The sequence below is a fragment of the Diceros bicornis genome, chromosome 33 (assembly GCF_020826845.1).
Source record: "Diceros bicornis minor isolate mBicDic1 chromosome 33, mDicBic1.mat.cur, whole genome shotgun sequence".
Taxonomy (NCBI): domain Eukaryota; kingdom Metazoa; phylum Chordata; class Mammalia; order Perissodactyla; family Rhinocerotidae; genus Diceros; species Diceros bicornis.
In genome coordinates this window covers 35,168,130-35,193,186 of record NC_080772.1, presented here as the reverse complement: position 1 = coordinate 35,193,186, position 25,057 = coordinate 35,168,130, and the positions used below count along the sequence as shown (strand labels likewise).

Genomic DNA, 25,057 nt, shown 5'->3' with positions numbered 1-25,057 from the left:
CAATGGGGGACATTTTAGCAGTATAGATTAGGTTGCATATGAAAGAATTTCTTTGGGGACACACTCATTCTTTTATTATAATTAGAGATCAATATTGCCCCTGTGGATAGACATAAACCAATCTATTAATAGATGTATTTAGGAGCTTCTAGTTCCAGGATAAGATCTTGAGTCTAATAATATAATATCCAAATGTCCAGGATACAATAGAAAATCGTCCATCATACGAAGAACCTGGGAAATCTCAACTTGAACAAAGAAGACAATTAGCAGACAACATTATTGAGACGGCACAGACTTGGGAATTATCTGGCAAAGATTTTAAAGTAGTCATCATAAAAATTCTTCAATAAGCAAGTATTGCTTAAAAGTATTGCATACTTAAAAGAAATGAAAAAGTAGGAAAACCCAGTGGAGAAATCAAATATATAAAGAGAAACAAAATGGAAATTTTAGAACTGAAAAATATAATAATAAATTAAAAACTCAATGGATGGGTTCAACAGCAGAATGGAGAATAAGGGAAACAATGAGCGAACTGTATAATAGAACAGTAGAAGTTATCCGATCTGTACCATAGAGAGAAAGCAAACTGAAAAAAAAAAGAATAGAATCTCAGTGATTTTTGTGGGACTATTACAAAAGATCTAATATTTGTGGCATCGAAGTTCCAGAGAAGAGGAGAAAAAGGGTGGGCTTGAAAAATATTCGAAGAAATAATGGCTGAAAATTTCCCAACTTTGGCAAAAGATATAAACGTACAGATATAAGAAGCTGAATGAACTCTAAACATGATAAATCCAAAGAAATTCATGCCAAGACACATCATAATCAAGCTTCTAAACACCAAAAGAGTCAAAGATAAAGAAAAAAAATTTGGAAAGCTACCAAAGAAATGATTCCTCACCTTTAAGGGAAAAACAATTTGAATAAATGTATTTAGGCCACTACTGTCTCTAAATCACATATGTAGCTTGTGCAACTGCATAGGTATTAATATATCCAATTTTTTTTTATTAATTCATATGTTCATTTGTTATTTGTTTGTAGCAGGATAAATTATAAAGAAATTAACTTGTGATTTGTTTTTGTTTCGTTGTATTTATTTGTTTCAACAAATATTTCTTGAGCACTTACTCTGTGCAAAGCTCAAAGTAGACAAAGACCTTTTATATTCTAGTCAGGGCAGACAGAAATACTTTTGTATCCTAGTCAGGGAAAGAAAAGTAAACACACAAGAAACGCAAAGGTATAGTATGTCAGATGGTGATGATTGATGAATGGTGATGGTGGTGATGGTAATAGTGGTGTTTGTGTGGAATGAAAGGGTTAACAGTTAATAGGTAATATTTTCCCCGAACACAGGGAAACTTGAGGAAATTTTTACCCTTAGTTGAATTTACTGCAGCTAGAGAAAAATGAGTGTCTTGCTGGTGTTTCTGTTTACTGATTCCTGAGCCAAGGATGTTCCTAAGTATGCTATAGCTGGCTGTCTGGATTATTTCTGGTGTAACTTGTAGTTTTGGGATTAGAGCGTCACTCAAGAAAGGGAGCTGGGCATGGAGCACTCCAAGTACATATGACTAGCAAGTATTTAAGCTTAGGGACAAGAATATTGGCATTGGAGGTTTGAAGTGATTGGATTCTTGATATATTTTGAAAGTAGACCCCACAGAATTTGCTGATGGATTAGGTGTGGGGTTGTGAGAGATAGACATGAATAAGATTGACCAAGGTATGCTGGCCTGGCAACGGGAAGGATGGAGGTACCTTTACAGTTTTCTATTGTTTGAAGGTATCTATTGGCCTTTTGGTGAGCATTATTTTGCCATTAAATTCAGCAGCAGTGAACATCCTTTACCATTTCTTCTTGGATACGTGTTTGAGTTCCTCTAGGATATTCGTAAGGGTGGAATTGCTCATTCACATGGTACTACTGTTTTATTAGATAGACCCCAATTTCACATCTTTGCCTACATTTAGTATGGTCAGACTTAAAGTTCTTGCTGATCTGATGGATGTGAAATTATATCTAAGAAGCACATTAGACTTTTGCCCATATTACACGTTTATTCTATTTTCTGTATTTCCATCTTTTATTTCTCTCTCCATGTTTCTATCTAGATATTTTATTTTATTTTGATGTGTCTTCTACTCTACCAATTACATACTGTCAAATGCTTCTAGGGGAAAAGTGATGCTGTATGTCAGGCTCAGCTCTCCGGGTTTCCTTTTCCTCCAGGAGTTTGGCTCCTTAAGCCCTTGCTGCTTTGATTTATTTCTAATTCTTTCAAATAGATATTTTTATATTTTATATAGCTTTTTTACTGTTTTTGGTGGGGAAGTTGTTTTGATATAAGCTAGTCCACTGAGTTGGAAGCAGATGTCTCTACTTGATGTATCTACTTGTACATAACAGGCAACCTCAATATTGATGCATTACTGTGGAACTCTTGCTACCATTTCAGTTTGTCTCTTCATCTCAAGCCTCAGTACATTTCAGTATTACTCACCCAATCGATCAAAACTATATCCAAATGTCTTTGATACTTTTCACTCCCTACATCCAATCCATCACCAAGTCCTCCTGGTTCTATTTCCAAATCATACCTATATCTGATCACGTGTCTCCGGTTTGACTACAAATATCTTGTTCTGAGTCATTATTTTTCTCTTAGGTAATGAGAAAAATCTCTTCACTCATTTTCCTGCTTTAGCTCCTATCTTTCCCCAATTCATTCTCCAGAGAAAAAGATGGAATACTCTGAAAGTATTTAGTATTTATCTAAAAGTAAAATCTTAATGTCCTTTTATTTATTTATTTTTGTTTAAATTTAGGCTGAGGTACATTGTGTTTATTTTCACTTGTAAATTCTAACTTTTAAACTTTTTTTTTTTTTTTGGTGAGGAAGATCAGCCCTAAGCTAACATCTGTTGACAATCCTCCTCTTTTTCCTGAGGAAGATTGGCCTTGAGCTAATATCCATGCCCATCTTCCTCTACTTTATATATGGGGCGCCCGCCACAGCATGGCTTGATAAGCGGTGCATAAGTCCACACCCGGGATCCGAACCTGCGAACCCCAGGCCACTGAAGTGGGGTGCACGAACTTAACCAATACACCACCAGGCCGGCCCCTAAACATTTTCTTACTGTTTGTTTCTGGTTTATAATGGATTTTAGACTCAACTTTATTACTTAATAATTATTTGCTTAATAATTCTAAAATATTGATAACCATTTAGTCTGTAGGTAATGACAGTTTTGGTGTTGTTTTTCCTTTCTATTGTTTTTAAATCCTTTTATGTCTATGACCTACCTTACGGAGATAAATGTACAAGAACAGTCATAGAAATATTATTTGTCATCACAAAAATTCTAAAGCCATGTAAATGTCCATCAATAGGAGAATGAAAATATAAATTTTACTAAATTCACACAATGCAATATCACAAAGTAGTCAATATGGATGAACTAGAAATATTAGTGATAATATGTGTATATTTAAAAGACAAAATTGAACAAAATAGCAAGTTGCCCTATGTATATAGTCTATATATAGTACGTAACTGTATAATGTTAAAATATTAAAAACAAGTGCCATATATTATTTATGAATACATACATATGTAGAAAAAATATAGTGTTATTCAAGAGAAGGGTTACCTCTGGGGGTAAGTAAGGGAAATGAGAAGAGAGGGCTGCATAGGGCTCTTCAGCTATATTTGTAGTGTTTAATTTCTTAAGTTTTTATGATGTTTATTAATATTATTATTCTTTATATTTAAAAAATGTTTAAATGTTACTTTAATCATCAGATCATATCCCTTGCTTACAACTCGCCAATGGTTTCCCATTGCCCTAGAATAAAACATCAATGTTACGTGGTCTATGAGGCTCTACAGGGTCAGTTTCCTGACCATCTCTCCAGTCTCCTCTCATCCCATCTCCTCTTGTTCAGGAAACTTCAGTTACTCTGTGCTTAAAATCCTCCACCAGTTCCTAGCTTTCTTGCATTAAGAAAATTACTTCTTTATGTCTGTTTGTTCTTTTGTAAAGTGTGGATAATGAAAGCACCTATCTCATTGGGTTGTTGTGAGGATTAAGCATATTAAAACATAAAAAGTTCTTGTAACAGTACCTGGCATATAGTAAACACTTAGTAAATATTACCAATATCATTGTTGTTATAAATATCACTGATGACATAATTTGATCATGAAGGACCTTTCAGAGGAAGTGATGTTTAGACTGAGAATTTAACAGGCAGAGATGGGGAGGGAGGAGAATTCTAGGCTGAAGAAAGAGCATATGCACAGCCTCTTAGGTGAAAAACAACCTGGTGTCCTTGTGAACCGAAAGGTAGGTCTTGTGGCTGGAGTGCAGTGGGTGAAGGGGCATGTGACAGAGGGGTGATCAAGTAGGGTCTTTTGGTTTATACCTTACAAAGTTATGTGTAGTAATGGGTGTTGTATTCTACCGTAACTCAGGTAGGTCCTGAGTAGGGTAGTGAACCTCTGAGATGGTCCCTAATGATCCTTTTCTCCTGGTAATCACACTCTTTGTAGTTCCCTCCCATATTGTGCTAGTACTGGTGTTGGTCTGTGTGATGATAGAATACAGAAGAAGAGACGATGCGTCAGTTAGAAGATTATGTTACAAAAGGCAGTGAAACTTCTGTCCAGCCTCCCTTCCCCTTCTCTCAGTCTCTCTCTCCCTCTCCCTCTCTCTGTCTCTGTCCTTTTTCAAATCACTTGCTCTGGGGGAGCCATTGGCCATGGCACAAGGAAACTTTATGGGGAGACCATCTGGTGAGGAAGTAAAGTCTCTTGTCAAAAGCCTATGAGTGCACCATCTTGGAAGAGGACCTTCTAGCCTCAGTCAAGCCTTCAGATGGCTATAGTTCTGGCCCAAATATTGACTGAAATCATGATATACTGTGATTCAGACCCTCCCAGCTAATGCTCTCTTAAATTCCTAGCCAACAGAAAATATGAGATAACAAATATTTGTTGCTTTAAATCACTAAATTTTGAGGGTATTTTGTTACACGGTAATAAATAATGAATATACCTAGCATTGCTATACTAGGAACCTCACTAAAGCCACTGCAAAGGGAATGGGATCTGGTGAGTGCAACGTAGTAGTGGGTATGGGCAGGCATAAATTAGAGGTCCCATAATGTGCCCAGGAACTATCTCTGGACTTAATTAACAGCGGGATTTATTTTAGATCTTCCTAGCTGGTGAATTGAAGATAGTGAATATATTCCTGTTTTTGTTTCTGTTGCCTCAGGAACTGGGCAGGCCAGAATACTGTCATTCTCATCCTTGTCAAGGCTCTTCCTGCTTAAGGTAACTAGGCTTGGAACCCGACCAGTGGAATGATTGGCCATGCTGTGTTATGGCCCAAGTAAATTAGTTTTGTCCAACTCTGATGTTCCTGTCTGCTTAAAGTTATGGAATCAATATAGTACTAATCTTCAAAAGTCAAAGGTTCACATTTTTTCTTATTCTGTGGACTCTCCAAAAAGATACAAAGGCATATATTAATACTTTATGCCTATCTATGCTAAGGAGTTTCCAGGAATTATTTCATTTAATCTTTATTCCAATTGATCTTATTATTATTCTCATTTTAGAGATGGGTAAATAGGCTCAGAGAACTTCCATAACTTCTCAAATGTCTACAGACCATGTCGGATCCAAGATTTAAACCTAGGTCTTTTGATTCTAAATTTCGTGCTCTAAACCATTGCTCTATACTGTATCCTCATAGTGGCTAAAAACCCTTTCCCAGTAAGTAGCATGATGGAAGGTTAATACATGTCATTTGACCTGCTTTTCTTTCAGACCTTAAAATTATTTGTCCACAAATGAACTTTTGCAAAATGGTTTCCATTCTGTTCAAATCATTATACCATTTTGTTTTCTCCCTACATGTTAGAAATACGAGTCAAATTGTCAGAGAAATCTCAGGTAAGGCCAGATGGATGATTTTTGAATCATCTCTTCCATATATAGAAAATTTTTTCTCTTGATCTTTATTCGAAACAGTTAACCTGCTAAGTGTTCATGTTTATAATGCTCTTACTAAGTTTTACATTGATTTTTTAGATGCCTCTTTTCATCTTGATAGTCTCCAGTCAATATGTAGCATCATAATTACAGAGTATAATAATTTTAGCTGCCCGAATGCTAAAAGCAGCAGTAGTACCTATTCTTTTTGTTCAGTTGTGTCTTGATGGTTGGTTGGTGATAGAGACAAAAGGACCGGCTCTTTAATTTTCTGCTGAGCAAATTTTATATTTGCTTCATTGAGGTTGAAATTAAAGGGAATGCTAGAACACTCATTGCCAACTCAGAGGCTTTGAACCTGTTTAGATGGTCCCTGCTCCCATTTTTCCTTGTATAAATGTAATAAATCTTTAGAGTATTAGGGTCCCCTTCTCTGGAGTATAGCCCTGGTACCATGCCAGGCTTAAGCACATCTGTTCACAGGATATTAAGAATGTGGGGAGCCTCATGAACCCCACAGCTCTGTACCTGTAAGTTTCTTTGAGCCTGCACTGTGGCTTGTGTTATTAGTGGCTTTGACCTGTGCACTTTGAAATGCATAAATGTGGACTCATTTTCCTAGTGAAATGGCCTTTTGGAAGCAGCACCATTGCCAACTGGGATATCCAGGGGTTGGGAAACATTCCCTTTGGAGTCAAGGGCAGGACACTTGATCAAGTAGTACTGGCCAGTGACATGACGGTTTTAGAACCTATGTCTGTGGAGCACTGGAGCTCTGGAGCAGTGGGTCTTCCATACAAGAGAAACCTGGGGATTATGAGGCTGCTGATAGTATGTGAAGTGCTCCAGAGCGGTCCGTTACTGCTCTGCCCCTTCACTAGAAAATGGTTTACTCTCTAGGCCTGCATGTGCTCTGCTCCAGGGATAGAGACAAAATAAAAAGACCCAAGAAGTTTCCGGTCTATGTCTGAAGTGGAAATAAAGGGATGGGATGCAAAGAAGAGGGATGGCCAGAAGACTGGACTCCCTGCTTATGCTTCCTCAGACAAAACAGTTTGACTCTGGCTCTTTGAAAAAGGCACCCAAGGGGGCTTCGAGGAAAGGGCTGACCAATGGAAGGAGATAACACCAAAGACCTCTGCATGCTGGGGCAACAATTAGGAGACAGAGGATAAATGGAGGACTGGGAGAATCCTTTAGGAGGATTCACCTTTAAGGATTAGAGCCAGTTGTTCTTGCTCCTTCTGTCTACTTGAATTCTTGGCTCCTAAAGCCCTTGTCACAGTATCTCAATGTGGACCCTAGTCCAGGTGTGAGAACACCCCATACCTTGACTAGAGTTCTTTCACTTTGGACCTGGGCCTTATCCAATAAACCCCCAGAGGGATCATCAAGCACATGCCCTGGTGCGTGTATACTGAAAAGATGGAGAATCTCATGTAATATTAATCTTACCAGCATGAGATCCTTAGTGACTATTATCCCTGAATTCTAGAATGACCACAGTAAATGAATTCCTCCTTTGTGCTTTGGGACTATGGACGTTACCTATGAATGAGAGATTCTGGTCATGATGATGATTTTGGCTTTGTTTTCATGCCTGCTCTTTGGCTGCGGGCTTTCCCTTGTCCTGATGGAGGATGACTCTGTGGATACTACTCCATGGAAAAGACAGGCCAGCTTCTTATGGGTGGGATGGAAGACTTTGACCAGGGAAGAATACATCACAAACCCGAGGACTGCCCCTTTAAAGGGAATTTTAAATGGAAAAGTGCCTCTTTCAAACTTTTTATTCCATATCAACTCTAAACATCTCCTTTTCTTTTTAATCAGCTATGAGATCTGGGGGCGAGGGGAACCATGGAGCAATGGACTAGGATTTGTATTTGGACTAGTTTGTGTTTGCTCATGCCTGCTGGATTGGCACCTTAACTGCCAGGCTCAAAGTCTTTCTACAGTCCAGTGATCCCTACCCATTCCCATTCTCTCTATAAAAATGTGAGGTGTAGACCAGCAGGTCCCCCTTCTAGCGTGGCGCTCTAGATGCATCCAGCCCCAACCTGTCCCATGCAAAGCCAAACATATCTTCCTGGGCTGTCCAGAATCTGCAAGGCCATCAGTAATCTGCCAGCCTTGTGCCTTAAGTTATTCTGAGTCTGCAACAAGTGTCATACGTGGTGTTTTCCTTTGACTTGTGTTCTACAAACCAGACTCCTTAGTTATCATTATGAAACATCACAAATTTAACTCAAAGGCATGGATTCTAAAGCATTTCAGTCAACTTTCAAACAGAATGGAGACTACCTGCCCTTCAGATACCTGCTACTTGTGAATTTCTTTGCCAGACTCATTTTGCCAAAAACCTCACTGGGACAACAATTGAAAGGAGGAGATGGGCTCTGATGTATTACTCACTCACAAGACTCTCGTGTCTTATTCCGGTAGGAAGCCAGTCCGAGCATATATACTAGATCCAGTTTTGTATTAATTGTCCATAGATTTTTCTCAGCCTAGGTTCTCTGATACCCATTTGCCTACTCTAGGATTTCACTTTCGTCTTGTATTAATTCTTTCAATGTTCTCACTAAAAGTGGTTGCAATTGTGTTTAGAATAGTGATGTCAGGTCAGCAGTGACCAGTGTGATAAATACAAGTGGCTCCATTTGTGTTGACACTAGTAGAGTCATAGTGACAAGACCAGTTTCAGACAAATCAGTTAAGGTGTGAAAGGGAAAAAGTAATTGATAAGAACTAGTGTAGACTCTTCTTTGGTATTATCTCTATATAGCACTCCAGCCTCAGTCATCCCACAACATGGAGCTTCAGTCAGTAACAGGATATTTCTGAAGTGCTGCCAAGAACCCAAGCTGAGGCAGAGTATTGAGTGAGATGTCACCTGAAGTGCTGTGCACCTCCTGTCATTCACTTATTCACTCATCCATTTATGCATTCAGACATTATTATGTCTATTCTTATCCACATACTGTCTTAGCGAGTGCGTATACAAATTTAAATGAATGAATGAGATAAAAAATGAAAAGAAGTGAATGAATGATCCCTCTCCTAGAGGAACTCATTGTCCTTAGGGAAATAAAAAGCTAAGTAAGTTGACAACTTAAAAAGATGTGGACTATGACATAATAAGCCCAGAAGCATCAGTGCACAAAAGAGGGACATCTACTCCAGTCTCGGGGGATTGGGTGCAGCATGCTATATTTGGGAAGTAAGGCTGTAGTTACAAATAGGAGAATTGAGATGTGAAAGTGGTGGACATTAGGTATCTTCTGCTGGTTGTGTTTCACACATGCAGCAGGTGTATACATATACATAAGGAGTATTACTCTGGTTGAAAAAGATGCTTTTAATAAATCAATCATTTGCCAAGTATGAATAACTTATTCTTTTTTTGCTGCAATTTCAGGTGGATTTTTCTGTAATGTTCCTTCTGCTGAAATACATTCATCAGTGTCATTGCCAGGTGAAACATTCAATAGTAATTGTAAAAAGCAAGTTATCTTATTGAAATATGGAGAATTCAAATTAAAGTGAACAAAAGGCAAATAAAACAAAAGTCCGCTGAAGAGAAAAAGAAGAACATAGACATGGTGTATCTTAGGAGACTTGATGATGGGCGTCAAAACCAAGAACAAAGACATGGCCATGGTTCCAAATACAAATGGCAAACGTACCTGAGAACAAAAATAGATTCGTATTAGAGTGGACTTGGAGGTTATTACAAATAATAATGTAAAAAATTTTTATCTACAAACATTTGTTAAATACTGAGGAAGTTGGTTTAAAGAATAAAAAATATTTATCAGTTTTATATTAGAGACAGTCATTTGCTGGGAATCTTGATAAGGGAGTGAAACAACAGAACTGAAGGCTTTTACTTAATAATTTCATCATTTTGCTGAACTCTTGATTTTTTTCATGGTCCTTGTCCCTTGCTCATTCAAATCTCTTGGATGAAGACATTCTGAAACAGTCCATACTATTAGCATAAAGCATTTTTTCACTATAAGTTTTCTAACTTTTCTATCTTCAAGCAGACAATGTCAAAATTAGTATTTTCTGCACCTTAACCTAATATACTATCTATATGTAACCTAACGTATTACCTACATATAATTTCTTTTTGGCACATTTTTAGCATAGAAGGACCACAGGGCGTGGATTCACTTTCTCTAATCCTCACTTTTCCATTAAAATGGGTCTTAACAAGGTCTGTCTGTCAAAGTAATTTGGACAATTAAAGAGTATATACATATGTATGTGTATATATATATATATATATGTAATCATATATGTAATTAAGGAATATATATACAATACATGAAAGCAATAAATGCTCAATTAAATAGTATTGATTATTACTGTATTACTGTATTTTGTGTAACTCTCTTTTCTTGACTGAGAGACTATGAAGTTGTTGATGGCATTATTAATGGTCAATTCATCTACATATCCTTAAAGTGTTTAGACTAATGTCTTCCACATAGTGGTTTCTTAGTACATATTATTGAATCATTGAATGACTCAGATGGAAAATTATCATTATCTTTCATTTTTTTCAATTTTGAAATGTGAATTTCTGGTCCTCACCCTAAGACTTAGAATCCCCTGGGGGGAAGTCCAGGAATCTGAATTTATGAAAGAAATCCCAAAGTTATTCTTTTTCACACTGCAGTTTGAAAATCTCAGCCATAAACTGTGTTGCTCTCTTCTTTAGCCTTCTAGTTCACCCCTGTACCTTCATGGATGAGGTGTTCCTGTGGATGTTCTGCTATCTCCTTTTGTCTGATACAAGGCACACCATAAAAGGGGCCCTTGATTGCTTTTAGAGTATGGTTTATTGACAAAACAAGGCTGGTTTGAAACCTACCTCATTTAAAAAAAACTTATAGACCCAACAATAATAAATGCTAGACATCAGGGTATGCTTGCCATAAGCCTACTTACAAGTTAGTTACTAACCACTAAGTTAGCTTTAAGTTTTCTAGCAGCCTATATGAAAAGGGAAGCAGGATCTCACTAAAGTCTAGGATCTGTAAAGAAAACTAAATGAGATGCTTAGAAATACAAGTATTCCTGGTAGAAATATTAGGAAGAATTTTCTTCAGTGGATCTGTGTAGAGAAAGACTGTTGCGTAATGTGAAAATGTGTCACTTAACATTCTCTCTGTGATAAGTATAGGAATGAAGAGCCAGAGGTGGTTTGGTTACACACAATATTTTGGTTAAATCCACAATATAGGTGGATGGGCTTTAGCCGACAATTAGAAGAAAAAAAACTATTCCACGGGCTCATATGAAGCATGTCAGATACAGTTAACGTAGAGAGAGGTTTTAGTGATTTGAGGAATCAACAGAATACTTATCCCTCAGTTAATCCTCCGTAGATATTCTGCCTCTGAGGTTAGCTTTTGAAAGATGAATGAGTTTGAAATTGCACTCCTTCACAAATACCTAGAATGTACCTCTTCTATAGTGACCGTTAAAGGTGGAAACTTATCCTGTGATAGACATTTGAGTTGAGAAGCCTGAGAAATATCAGGTGAGCCTAGTTCCTGTAGGAGATAATCTATAGAAGTACCATTGAGAGGACACTCACATAGTCATTGGTCCTGGACAGTAGTCAGTCTGTTCCACTGAGATCTAGTGCAAACACTATACACCTCACATATGGTCCCTTTTCACTCAGATTTCACCAGTTGTATTTGCCACAGTATATAAAGTTCTTAAGGATCCTCTGCCTTTTCTAATAAGGACCATTCTTGCATTTTCTCTCCTGAGATTTCAAATTCAAAATGGTCTGAGACACTTATGGGCCAATAAATAGAAAATCCATATTCTAGACCAAATGTTTCTAAAATGGGCTCACAATGGGCTGGAAAAATTTTACACACAGGTGTAAGAAAAAAGTATTAAGAGTACAAAATGCTCTTTATAAAGATGAAGGGGCTATTTTCTTTTTGGGCTTTGATTTACCTTATAAGGTCTGGGTAGGTTGGGCTCCTGGATTCTCAGTTTAAGTAAACCCATCATCATTAGCCCAAGTTGAATCCAGTCAATGAATCCCACGTAACTTATTAAAAGGATTAAGTCTGAGGGAATAGTTATAATGGAGGCAAAGATGAGTATCTGAATCACAGCGACAAGTGGACAGGAGTGGATATTGAGAGTTGAGAGGATCAGAGGTAGCTGACCCTCCTGGCTTGCTACATACAATATCCTTGATGTTGAAAATACAGTGCAATTAAGGGAGCTAAATATTGAGGCAGAAACACCGATTGAAATAGCCCATTGCATGGAAGGGATTACTCTATCCATCCAGGTGACAGCAACAGCATCTGTAAAAAAATAATTAGAAAAGCCACTAATTATATAATTGATATAAAATTCACACTATAGAATCTTTTAATTAATTAAAAATTTTTTAAATTATAGTTGTAGCAAAGACAAAGGGCTGATATCAGGGGGTTTTTGTAGCTGCCCTTCATCAAAATGAGGAAACTCTCTTCCATCCCTGTATTTTTTGAGAGTTTTTTAAAATCATGAATGAGTGTTGGATTTTGTCAAATGCTTTTTATGAATGTCTTAACATTATAATGTGATTTCTGTCCTTTATTATATTAATATAGTAAAACATTAATTGATTTTGGGATGTTAAACCAACCTTGATGATAACCTCACTTGGTCATGTTGTATAATCATTTTTATATGTTGCTGGATTCAATTCACTAGTGTTTAAAGAATTCTTGCATTGTAGTTCATACAGCAGTGTATGTTGTATGTAATATTTGCATGTAATTTTCTATTTTGTGAAAAGAATTATTCTGGCTTTGGTGTCATAAAATAAGTTGGAAGTTTTCCCTCTTCTATTTTCTGAAAGAGTTTGTGTAGGAGTGGCAATATTTGATACGATTCATCAGTGAAGCCACTGGGGCCTGGGATTTGATTTGGGGGAAGATTTTAAATTGTGACTTCAATTTGTTTCCTCAATATGGATCTATTCAGATATTCTGTTTCTTCTGGAGGCAATTTTGTTAATTCAAGATAAAAAATGTATCTTACTTAACGGCACAAAAATACTCTCTCTTTCACCATGGCCTCTCTCCCCCTCTTCCTCAACCTTGGATATCTTGAGAAGAAAGATGGTTAAGAGTGTGACTGAGGTCTCCCTGACCTGAAGGCTATACCCACCTAAGTATGCTGGGAAACTTTCTGGAGGCTTGTTAGATACAGGTTCTCAAGTCATCAACAAATCTGGCCCTGTGGGGTAGGGCTAGATTCAGCTAAGAGGGTTTGGGTAGAATTCACAGTGGGGAAGGGAAGCCTCTGTCCTCAGAAGTTCCGTTGTGGATAAAGCCCTTTGGGCCAGTTCAATGTACTATATTTTGTGGCTTCTACTGTTGAATGTATTATTAGTCTTGATGTTTTACACGCTTGTCCTATGAGGGATCAAAAAGTCCAGGGACGATTCTCCTGTTCAGGTAGAGATGCATGTAGAGAGTGCTGGTGGGACATGTAAATTCCTCCCAAACTCGTCTCCTTCTCCTTCCTTGTATGGTTCAACAAAACAATGTAGAATCTCAGGAGGAGAAAGATCACAGACTAGATGAGGGACTTAAAGGCAGCATAGGTAGTGAACGATGCAATACTCAATACAAGCGTTACTCTGTGACCAGTGACGAAAGCTACAGGGAGCTGGAGGTGTACAGTGGACTACTGCCAACTGAATTCAGCTGTTGCTCCTGGTTGTTCCAGATGCTGTGACTATAACTGGAACCATGGTATGGATTGATGCTGCTTGGTAAACTGTCTTGGACATCGCTGACACTTCTTTTCTATCCCACTGGCACCTGAAGATCAAGACTAATTCACATTCATGTGGAAAGGCCTTTGATATACTTTCCAGTATTCCCTTGGGGATTCCTAAGCTTCCTTGCTATTTGCCTCCAGTTGGTTAGGATTGTACAAGAGCGCCTCTGCCCTCTGATATCCTGTAGAGTTCATGTCCTGTTGGCTGGCACGTCAGAAGCCTCAGTCTCAACAGATCTGGGGTGCTATTATCACAACTCACCAACAGGCTGATGAATCCCAACAAAACTCAGGGTACTGCTTGCCAAGTCAAGTTTCTTGGGAATATGTAGGCAGATTCACAACACTCAATCCACGTGTAGTCAAGAAAAAATCTTTTATCTCTGGTCACCTATTACTAAAACAAGACCCGGCACCTTATGGATTCTTTGTGTATTGTAGATAGTACGTGCCTCACTTGGGCATTCTGCTTAGTCTTCTGTATCCACTAACCCACAGATCAGTGTCCTTTTGATACCAGCTCAAGACAAGGTTGACATGAGGGAAGCCATGTTGTAGAAAAGAAACCCTACTTTGAATGACCTCTGACTAACTAACCCAGCTGGATCTGCACCCTCCAGGTGATCTAACTGCTCTGTAGATTTTACGACCCCTGCTTGTGCAGGTACCTCCCAGCTGCACTGAGATGATAACTTTGTTCTTTTGAGTTCCTTAGGAATGTGATGATCCTCGAACAGAGAGCCTATGCTGATAGCCATCATCGATGACAACCGAAAGATCTGATGCGGCGACTCCCAGTCTGTAACACCAGAAGGTCAACATTCCTAACTCCCTCCCCTGTAACCCACTGGCCTATATAACTGTTGTAAGATATTGTGCCCGCTGAAGATGGTATTTTGAGACATTAGTCGGCCATCTTCCCCCTTGCTAGCAAGCTGTAATAAATTGCCCTTTCTTTTCCACCATCTTGCCTCTTGACAATTGGCTTTTGGCTCGTGGTGAGCAGATGGTGCCCTTTGTGCAGCAATACTTTGAGTGAGGAAAAACTCAACACGCCGTACTGGAAGCTGTCCAGCAAGCTGGGGCACACTGTCTACGTTTGGGGATCCACAACCACAACTACTCCTTTGACCTAGAAGTCTCTGTGATTGATGATTTTTTTTCTATTGTATCCTCTGGCAAAGAGAGGCAGCCTATAGCTGGAGGAGGCCCTTGAGGTTTTTGACTCTTACCTTCCCTGACACAGCTACCAGGTATACCCCTTTTGAAAAACAATGATTAGCTTGCTACTGGGTTGTTGTCAAACCAAACATCTGACTCACGGAGGCCTTGTGACTCACCGGCCTGATATTCTCATCTTGGGGTGAATCAACTCAGCCTCAACTATTAATAAGTGTGAAGATCCCAACAAGTCTCTCTCTTCAAATGGAAATGATATATTCAAGAATGTAGCTAGGCTGGCCCAGTGGCATCTTGGCTTTGCATGAAAAAGTGTCAGCTAGATCCTCATTTGCCAACTGAAGCAGAGCTGCTGCTTCAATGGGGGCTCTCTATTCACAAGAGTTCCCTTAAATGTCTGGGAGTGACCCACTGATTATTTGGCTAAGCTGAAACCCTATGGTGTCCACTAGACTGCTACAGCTGTTCAGTCTAAGCACCAGCTATGCAGAACTGAAACAGACAAGAATATCCTACTTAGTGGACACGAGTAACCAATCAGCAGATGGTTTAGTCAGCAGTCCTTGATTTGTTTCCATAGAATGGCACCAAAAAGGAGTGTCTTTAATCTTTCAGTCTGTATTTTACAAATGACAGACCAAACATCCAAGCCATTGGCAATATCCCGTCAGTAGAAATATAGCAAAGTTCATCAAGAGGAGAATTGACCAGGGCTATGAGAATAGCCTTAAGTTCTGTCTACTGAGCCCCTTCTCTGATAAGAATAAATGGAATCAAGCTGTTGATTGATACTGCACAATCCAGATCATCATGATTGATGCCTGAATCCATCATCTTATGGGACATGGCAACACAATTACCATCACATACTGGACATTAAAAAAAAGGACTCTCTATTTTTGATACAGAGGCTAACACTGAATGCCATACTATGACTCCCGCCAAAATTTGACCATTTGTCTCCCTATATGGGATGCCACTTGCACAGATTGTTACCCTGCTCACTCCTGGCAGATTGATTACACTGCACCTTTGACCTTCTCTTGGGAGTGACGTCCCACAACTGTTGGCAAATTTTTCAGGTTGGTGTAACTGCTCCACTTCAATCAGCCCATCTGGCCACATCACTGTGGCCCTTGAAGCTAATCTATGTTAAGTGTTTGGCCATTCAAAATATGACAGTTGTGTACCTTTTATCACAAACACTACTCAACGATGTGCTGCAGGCAAAGATATTCAATGGATCTTCCACATTTCCTACCATTTGAAGACATCTAATATTGTTTAGTGTTTCGATGGCTTCCTAAAAAACCAACATGAAAATATTTCTGACTCTGCCTCCCTTACATTCTTCTGGTCCACACACCTTAGTCAAGTAGTTTGGTCAACTGAATATAACCATCCCTAGAAAATGATCATCCACTCTTGGCTGCTCCCTGGGTAATGATCAGGAAGAATGGGATAAGGAGTTATCTAGACCTGTTTTTGTTTTTGTTTTTTTTTTTTTAATCTGTCTTTTTTTTTTTTTTAATTGATATTTTAATGGTTTCTAACATTGTGAAATTTTAGACCTGTTTTGAAAACTCAGGAGGCTTTCCTGATTATTACTGGCTATTATGCTTCTTCCTTTCCTCACACAGCAACCCCAAGCTCGCCTGATCCGTATAGCCTCTGGGTGGCAGCCCAGCCACAGGAAATTCAAAATTAACTCTGGTTCATGAACTTGGATTCTCTTGTTGGATTGACATGTCTTAGATTGTAAGAATAATGACCACTTGGTTGAGTACACTGTTTGCTGAGTCCTTGTACATTGTCCATTGTGGGTTCCCAGGAGGAAACATCTTAGCCTCTGGAAAATATGGAGATAGGAGGACAATAAGAATCTTTTGCCTTGCAGAGCCATTCCTGGGACCTTCTTCTTGAAGGAATACTTACTGCTCATTATAAACAGTTTGGATTCCCTAGGCTTGGAGTTCCACTACTGTCATGTGCAAGTATCACCTGGGCCTCTTTGCTTTGTCTTATGGGCATTGAGGTTTGGAGAACCAGAATAAAAATGATATTTTAGCACTGCTATTGCTATGAATAATAAATTGTCTTTGTCTCCATTGCCAGCATCCATGAAACTATGCCAGCCTAACTTACAAGCTCACAATTAGGGTTAAATCGCAGACACTTCACAGTTCTTAAGAGTCTTGTGATTTCTTCTTTGGTCCATGGTTTATTTAAAAAATTGTGTTGTTTAATTTTCAAATATGTGGGATTTCCCAAATTATATATATTCTGTTGTTGATTTCTATTTTGATTCCATTGTGGTTGAAGAAAATATTTTGAAGGATATAAATCTTCTCAAATTTTTTGAGACTTGCTTTATAACCTACTATTTTGTCTATCCTAGAGAATGTTCCATATGTGCTAGAAATAAATGTGTATTCTGCTTTTGTTTGGTGGTGTGTTCTGTAAATGTTGATTAGATCAATTTGGTTGACAATGCTAGTCATATCTTCTATATACTTATTGATTTTCTATCTAGTTATTGAGTGATGTACTGACATCTTTATAATTGTTGAATTGTCTGTTTCTCCTTTCAGTTACATTATTTTGGCTTCATGTATTTTCCGGTTGTGTTATTAGGTGTGTATATATTTATAATTGTTATATTTTCTTGATACATTGACCTTTTATCATTGTGAAATGCCTTTCTTTGTCTCTAGTAATTTTTTTGTCTTAAAGTTATTTTGTGTCTTATTAATAATCACTATTCTAGTTTTTTTGCAGCTACTATTTGCATGTGTATCTTTTTCCATCCTTTTACTTTAAACTTAATTATGGTTTTGAATCTAAAGTGTCTCATTTAGACAGCATATAGTTGGATTGATGATTTTATCCAATCTGACAATCTAGCTTGTTGTATTTACATCTGTATTGTTGTATTTACATCTGTTTGCTATTTTTTTTTTTTCCTGCTGAAGAAGTTTCTCAATGAGCTAACATCTGTTGCCAATCATCCTCTTTTTGCTGAGGAAGATTAACTCGGAGCTAACATCTTTGCCCATCTTCCTCTATTTTGTATGGGGGACGCTGCCTCAGCCATGGCCTAACGAGCGGTGTGTAGGACCATGCCCAGGATCCAAACTGGCGAACCCTGGGCGGAGGGTTTTTTCTTCTTCCCATTTACTGACATGAAAATTGAAACTAAGAGTCATTGAATCTTTACCAAATGCACAAAGCTGCAGTGTCTGAAAGGCAATTTTTGCAATTAGGTCATTTCATTGCAAACATTTGGCTGTTTTCATTAAGCCATGCTCTTTTCATAGCTTTAGCAGTTCCAGAGTACCTTCATGCATATTTTCACACTTGATTATCACTACTAAGGTGTGCAAATAATATACTCATCTCATTTGAGAGTTGAGATAACCAAGGAACAGCAAGCTTGGATATAGTATAACAACTTAGTTTTCTTTTTATTCCTTTTCTTTTTAATTAGAAGCTATTACTGATTTTCCTTTACCTTTAGGGCCCAGCGATAACTAGAAATGCAGAATTTAAAGTATGTACTTTATATATTTGTCTAGATATGTTAAGTTCAACTGAGAATTGAGGCTTTTTCAATTTGCCTATTTTTAGGGCAAAACAATGCAGTTTCTTTACCTATAAGGTAGTAATTAAGACAGATTTTGAAAATATGAATAATTTTTGTGGTAAATTAAAATTGTATACTTACAGATATATATTGCAGAAGGGTTCATATATCCAGTAATGGGAAAAGTTAAGTATTCAAGCTCCATATCCCCTATAGATTTTGGGGATATGCCTGGAGACAAAGTATATGACTTATATTTACTGGGGACAGATGTTAACCCAAAGCACCCATGATGTCCTTAAGGAGTATATCCTAAGGGTTTGATAGATAGTCTCATATTTTCTATTCTATTCTATTCCATTTAAAATATGGTGTTTGGGCAGGCCCTGTGGCGCAGCAGATGGGTTCGCGCATTCCACTTTGGCGGCCCGGGTTTTGCCAGTTCGGAGCCTGGGCACAGACCTACTCGCAGCTCATCAAGACGTGCTGGGGCAGCGTCCCACGTGGAGCAACTGGAGGGACCTACAACTAGGATGGACAACTAGGTACTGGGAGCTTTGGGCTAGAAAAGGAAAAACAAAGAAAAAAGAGGAACATTGGAAACAGATGTTAGCTCAGGGCCAATCTCCCTCAAAGAAGAAAAAAGCAGGCAAGAGATAATTAGGGCCATCTTCTTTAAAAAATTAAATTAAATTAAATTAAATATTGTGTTCTGCCTTTTGTCCTTTTCCAGTTCTTGGTGCTTTCCGTATTTCTGCTGCTAGACTTGACTCTCTCTCTCTTTTTTTTTTTTTTGTGAGGGAGATCAGCCCTGAGCTAACATCCATGCTAATCCTCCTCTTTTTGCTGAGGAAGACCGGCTCTGAGCTAACATCTATACCAATCCTCCTCCTTTTTTTCCCCCCAAAGCCCCAGTAGATAGTTGTATGTCATAGTTGCACATCCTTCTAGTTGCTGTATGTGGGACGCCGCCTCATCATGGTGGGACAAGTGGTGCGTTGGTGCGTGCCCGGGATCCGAACACCGGGCTGCCAGTAGCAGAGCGCGTGCGCTTAACCGCTAAGCCACGGGGCCGGCCCCTACTCTTTAATATAAGCTCAAAATTAAAGATTGCTTGACCTTTTAAACTTTTAACTTTACATAAATAAATAAATAATCCAGACATGAACCAATCTAGCATAATTCTCTTAAGGTATGCAAAAAGATCCACTGTACATTAGAAACACCCAGGAGAATGGCAGAAGGGGACGGAGGGTGTCTTCCCTCTGGTTCTGTGCAGCCATACCTGAGGACATGATCTCCTTTGGAGTCAGGACTGCCAGGTAGGAAATGTTAACCAGTAGGTAGGTCAAGGCTACAAGGGTAAGTGCAGTAATCAGACATTTGGGGATATTCTCACCGGGGTTTTTCAGCTCTCCTGCAAAAAAAAAAAAAAAAAAAAAACCCATAACATAAAAAAATGACTAATTCTATAACATTTGAAAGTGGTTTCAATATAACATATAATAAGAAAAAGAAATGACTCTGCAAATGGAAGGAGCTCATTTTTGTTGAATATTATTTACCATGTCCCAGGTGAATTACTGATTCTAGTAGCAATAGATTTGTGTTAAATTCTGAGGTTTCAATGCTGTCTCCCTGAGATACTCGACATGAGCCTCTTGGATGAGAAGAGAACAGCTCAGAAACCCTGAACTGTAGTCCAGGAGAACTGGAGGGAACCTTCCCCTATCTTGTGGCCAACTTGGTAGAATTGTAACTACGCGTTAATGAAGGATTGGAATAGCTGATCTGTTAATCTGGTCACAATATTCTAGGAGTTAGTGTAGACTCCTTGCTCTTTTCACTCTTTGGATTAAGTCTCTAGATTAGATAAAACTGGGATTAAACTTGAGTATATATTGCCAACACCAAGATTAACACAAGTGTTTAACTATTTGGAAAATATAAAGTTATGTTATTACCTCACACTATACAACTCCCTTAAAAGAATTCATATGTATGAAAGAGTAAAATGTAAAAGTAAGACCACAAAGATTTAGAGAAAGAAGCACAGATATATATTATCTAAATCTTGAGATGGGGAAAGACTTTTGAAGTATGAAAACAAGGCAAAATTAAAATATTCATAGTTTGATACTATAAGTATTAAAATTATAGTCTTAAAAATCTTATGAAAAAAATAAGAAGCAAAGAACAAACTGGGGAAAATATTTGCCTGTATTCTTACAAGAAAGAAATATAAATGGTCATGAATAATTGCAAAACTCTTTCCTCCCATTAGTAATCGAAGAAAAAGTGAGTTACAACACTGAGATTTGATTTCCACAAATCTAATAACAAAAGAATACAAAAAGTATAATAATGCCAAGTGTAGTCATTTTAATTCACACTAAAAGAACTATTTGTAGAGCCTTTCTGGAAGGCAATTTCTCAGCACATTTCTAAATACTTATATGCTTCACTTAGTAATATCATTTCAAGATTTTTTTCTAATAAAGCAATGAGAAATCCACAAAGATTTATGTAGAAGGATGCTGATTGCAACAATAAGTATAAAACGTAAAAGTGAAAAACTGGCAACAGCTCTGGATCCAACAAAGGGAAAACATTTAAGTAATAGTCAAATTTCATATGATAGAACACTGTGTATTCATCAAAAACCATTTATATTTAATAATAATTGTAAATTCTCTCTATGTACTTTAAGTAAAATAAAGTTATTAGAGTATAAGTACAGTGATCCTTGCATGTGTGTACATGCAAGTAATCTTTATTTTAATTTATATTTTCTGTATTTAAATATTTTCTCTGATAAGAATCAGTTATAATTAGGAAATATAGACTATTAAAATATTTGCTCAATAAAAAAGTGCAATTGCTATGGGGTCTTTAAGCTGCTTCTGTTTTGTGTTCCCCTGTTTTAATTGTAAATGCCTGGAAAATATTTCACTTTCCAAAGTTGGAAAGCCACATTTGTAGAGGGTTTAATGTGTTTCCACGCACCTGATAAAATAAGACAGAAACACATCATATCAAAACGATGTAGTATTTCTTTCTTAGAATTAAGGTGCTTGAATGTTAATGTGTTTTTAGCCTAGTGGTAGATTTTATAATTTAAAAATTAATTTTACCTGCTATTCGAACGAGGACTCCCCAGCCTGAGTATGCATATAATCCTTGTAAGAAGGCTTCTGCAATCTGGGAGGCTCCTGGAACTTCGGCATCGAAAGCGTTCTCAAACCTGGCGAGGTTCTCTTTCCTTCCTCTCACCAGCAGCACGATTCCGGTTATGGAGATGAAGCAGAGAACTGTCATTTTCACCACCGTACTGACAGTCTGAAACCAAGCCACTTCTTTCACTCCTCGAGCATTCAGAATTCCCAAACACCATAAAATGGCCAACGCCAAACATTTCTTTGGCATCTCAGGAACGAAACATCCAGGATAGAAGGGCTGCATGATATACCCTGCTAGTAACAAGCCACGTGCAGCAATGCCTGCCGGCGCACTAAATAGAGTGACCCAGATGTAGAAGAAAGCAATAAAGGGTCCAAGGGATCTCTTGAGGAAACAGTACTGGGCTCCACTTCTAGGGAGGGTGGTCCCCAGCTCTGCGTGACTCAGGGCAGCCATCATAGACACTATGGCGCAAGCAGCCCAAATGCTTAGGGAGACCCCCACGTTGAGCGAGGAGTATTTTAATACCCCTTTAGGGGCAATAAATATCCCTGCACCTATTATGACACTGAATAAGAAAATTGTTCCGTGGAAATATCCTATTACCCTTTGAAGCTGTGTACTCTCCCTTTTCTTCATTTTCTTAAATCTGAAAGTTTGCTTTAAAAGCTGACACTAATTCACAGTTTTTACCCTGTTGTCTTTCTGAAAGGCTTCAGCCGGGCTTCTTATAGTCAAGCACTTTGCTCTCCTCCTCCTCTCTTAGCCAAATGTATTTTGTTACAGCACCTAACATAGTAAAAAAAAATTAACCTGTGAGTTAATTGAACTAAAGTTTCTGAGATCTTGATATTAGAGTTAAAATGTTTTACACGTTAAGCTTTTAAAAAGTTGTGCACAACAAGTTAGACACAGCTAATTGGGAGTGAGAGAAAAAAAATTCCAATTCAAGATTCTTCTATGGATATGTAAGCTCATTCATTTTGACCATTAAAGAAGTAATTTTTTAAGTTTGTACCATAAAGAAGTTTGTAGAATGACAAAGAGTGCAAGGTTGGAACCACATGTGCCATTTGTGAGCAGATCTTGGTTTGAATCACACACATCTGCCACTTACTAGCAAATCTATGTACTTAACTTACTGATTTTCAATTGTGTTCTTTTAAAAATGGTACTGATAGGGGCCAGCCCGGTGGCGCAAGCGGTTAAGTGCGCGCGCTCCGCTGCGGGGGCCCGGGGTTTGCTGGTTCGGATCCCGGGCGCGCACCGACGCGCTGCTTGCTTGTCAGGCCATGCTGTGGCGACCTCCCATATAAAGTGGAGGAAGATGGGCACGGATGTTAGCCCAGGGCTGTCTTCCTCAGCAAAAAAAAGAGGAGGATTGGCAGATGTTAGCACAGGGCTGATCTCCTCATAAAAAAAAAAAAAAAAAATGGTACTGATAATCCCCATCTTGTTCCCTACCTTATTTTTTTCTTCAGTAGGATTAAATGAGGTAATTTATCTATAGAGCAAATACTAATAAAAAGCTCCTAGTAGTGTGCCTAATGTATATTAGGGATCCATTATTGTTAGTTTCATAATCTGGTTATTTTAGTTCTCACTATCTACATTATATACAGAGTGCTTCAGTGTCTCTAGGGTTCTTTGAAAACATTTTGCAGTTAGTTGCAAACTAGACGGACTTCTCAACAAGCAGATCCCTTGGTACACATATTTAGAGTTTTACATTTCCCCTGTCAACATTCTTATAGGGGCATGATTCATCTTTTCGACGTGATTTATTTTTTCTATATTTCCAGCTACTTACTGCTGAGGGCACACTCTTTTGAGCATCTGCTTTTTGCCAGGTATTGTGCTAATCAACGCATGTACAGGATGACTAAGACATGGTCTGGGTCTCGTCCACCATTGTAACCCTGCTCCTTGGTCCAGCTCAGGGTATGCAGTATGTCTCAGTAAATCTGTTGAATTACTGACTCTTATCCTCCAGAGGCTCCTGTCTAGGGAAGACGTATATAAACCAAGACTTTTTATGTACTGGCTTTGAGCTTCAACAGGGTAATACTAATAATAGCCAACATTTACATGACACCTACTATGTGCTGAGAACCATGTTTAACACTTACATTAACTCGTTAAGTCAAATCAGCCACCTCATGATATAGTAGAGATAGATGAGGAAATTAAGGGATAAAAAATTAAATAATTTGCTGGGGTCACCCAGCTATTCACTTGAATTAATTAATTAAATAATTAAGTAAACAATAGATTAATTGAAATTAAATTTTATATATTTTTACATACATATTTATATAGATTTATGATTTTAGTTATAAATAAATAATTCTGTAAAGCCACAAAAAGCCAAACACAATTCAATGACAATATAAACCATGAAAGTTGTGTCAGTGCAGGCAGGTATTTCAACCAGGTAACTAGACTCTAATTCATTTCTTGGCTGTGAGAACAGTATTCTGAAGATCTCTAGACATATTACTACAGTTACAAGCAAAACTCCTTGGGAATAGTCTATAGTTCTTTTTCTGGCATAAAAACATGCATAGACCAATGGAACAGAATTGAAAGCCCAGAAATAAACCCATGCGTATACTGTCAACTGGTATTTGACAAAGGAGCCAAGAACACTCAATGGGAAAAAATAGTCTCTTCAATAAACGGTGTTGGGAAAACTGGATATTCACAGGCAAAAGAAAGACATTGGACCCCTATCTTACAACACTCACAAAAATTCACTCAGAATGGATAAAGACTTAAACATAAGATCTGATGCTGTAAAACTCCTAGAAGAAAATACAGAAAAGAAGCTCCTTGACATTGATCTTACCAATGATTTTTTGGATATCACACCAAAAGTGCAAGCAATGGAAGCAAAAAAATAAACAAGTGGGACTACATCAACCTAAAAAACTCTGCACAGCAAAAGAAGCAATCAACAAAATGAAAATGCAACCAATGGAAAGGGAGAAAATATTTTCAAACCATCCATCTGATGGTTTTCAAACCCCCTATCTGATAAGGGGTTAATATCCAAAATATATAAGGAACTCACACAACTCAAGAGCAAAAAACCAAACAATCCAATTAAAAAATGGGCAGAGGACTTGAATAGACATTTTCCCAAGGAAGATATACAAATGGCTGACAGGCACATGAAAAGATATTCATTGCCTTTTGTAGCTGTTTACTCGATACTCTCCCTTTGTCTCTATATTTTTAATTCCTAAGATAGTAATTTGTAATTGCTGTTTAT

At 38.0% G+C, this 25,057-nt stretch overlaps 1 protein-coding gene across 1 annotated transcript; it reads right to left on the bottom strand.

Annotated features, from left to right (window-relative positions):
• Positions 1–9,412: 9,412 nt before the first annotated feature.
• Positions 9,413–22,422, bottom strand: LOC131396597 (solute carrier family 7 member 13-like). The gene is made up of 4 exons (XM_058528954.1): positions 21,738–22,422; positions 19,889–20,020; positions 12,009–12,370; positions 9,413–9,706 (listed from the first exon to the last, which is right to left on the bottom strand). Exons 1-4 carry the CDS (start codon positions 22,420–22,422, stop codon positions 9,413–9,415), a joined length of 1,473 nt encoding a protein of 490 aa, XP_058384937.1.
• Between the last annotated feature and the right edge of the window lie 2,635 nt (positions 22,423–25,057).

Bases quoted from the DNA above. Each gene is read 5' to 3' on its own strand.
- LOC131396597 (XM_058528954.1), bottom strand. From the start codon at position 22,422: ATGAAGAAAAGGGAGAGTACACAGCTTCAAAGGGTAATAGGATATTTC. The intron at 20,021-21,737 runs GTAAAATTAATT...TTTTTTTTGCAG, and splicing joins AGTCCTCGTTCGAATAGCAG to GAGAGCTGAAAAACCCCGGT. The intron at 9,707-12,008 runs GTAAATCAAAGC...TTTTGTTCTCAG, and splicing joins ACCTACCCAGACCTTATAAG to GTACGTTTGCCATTTGTATT.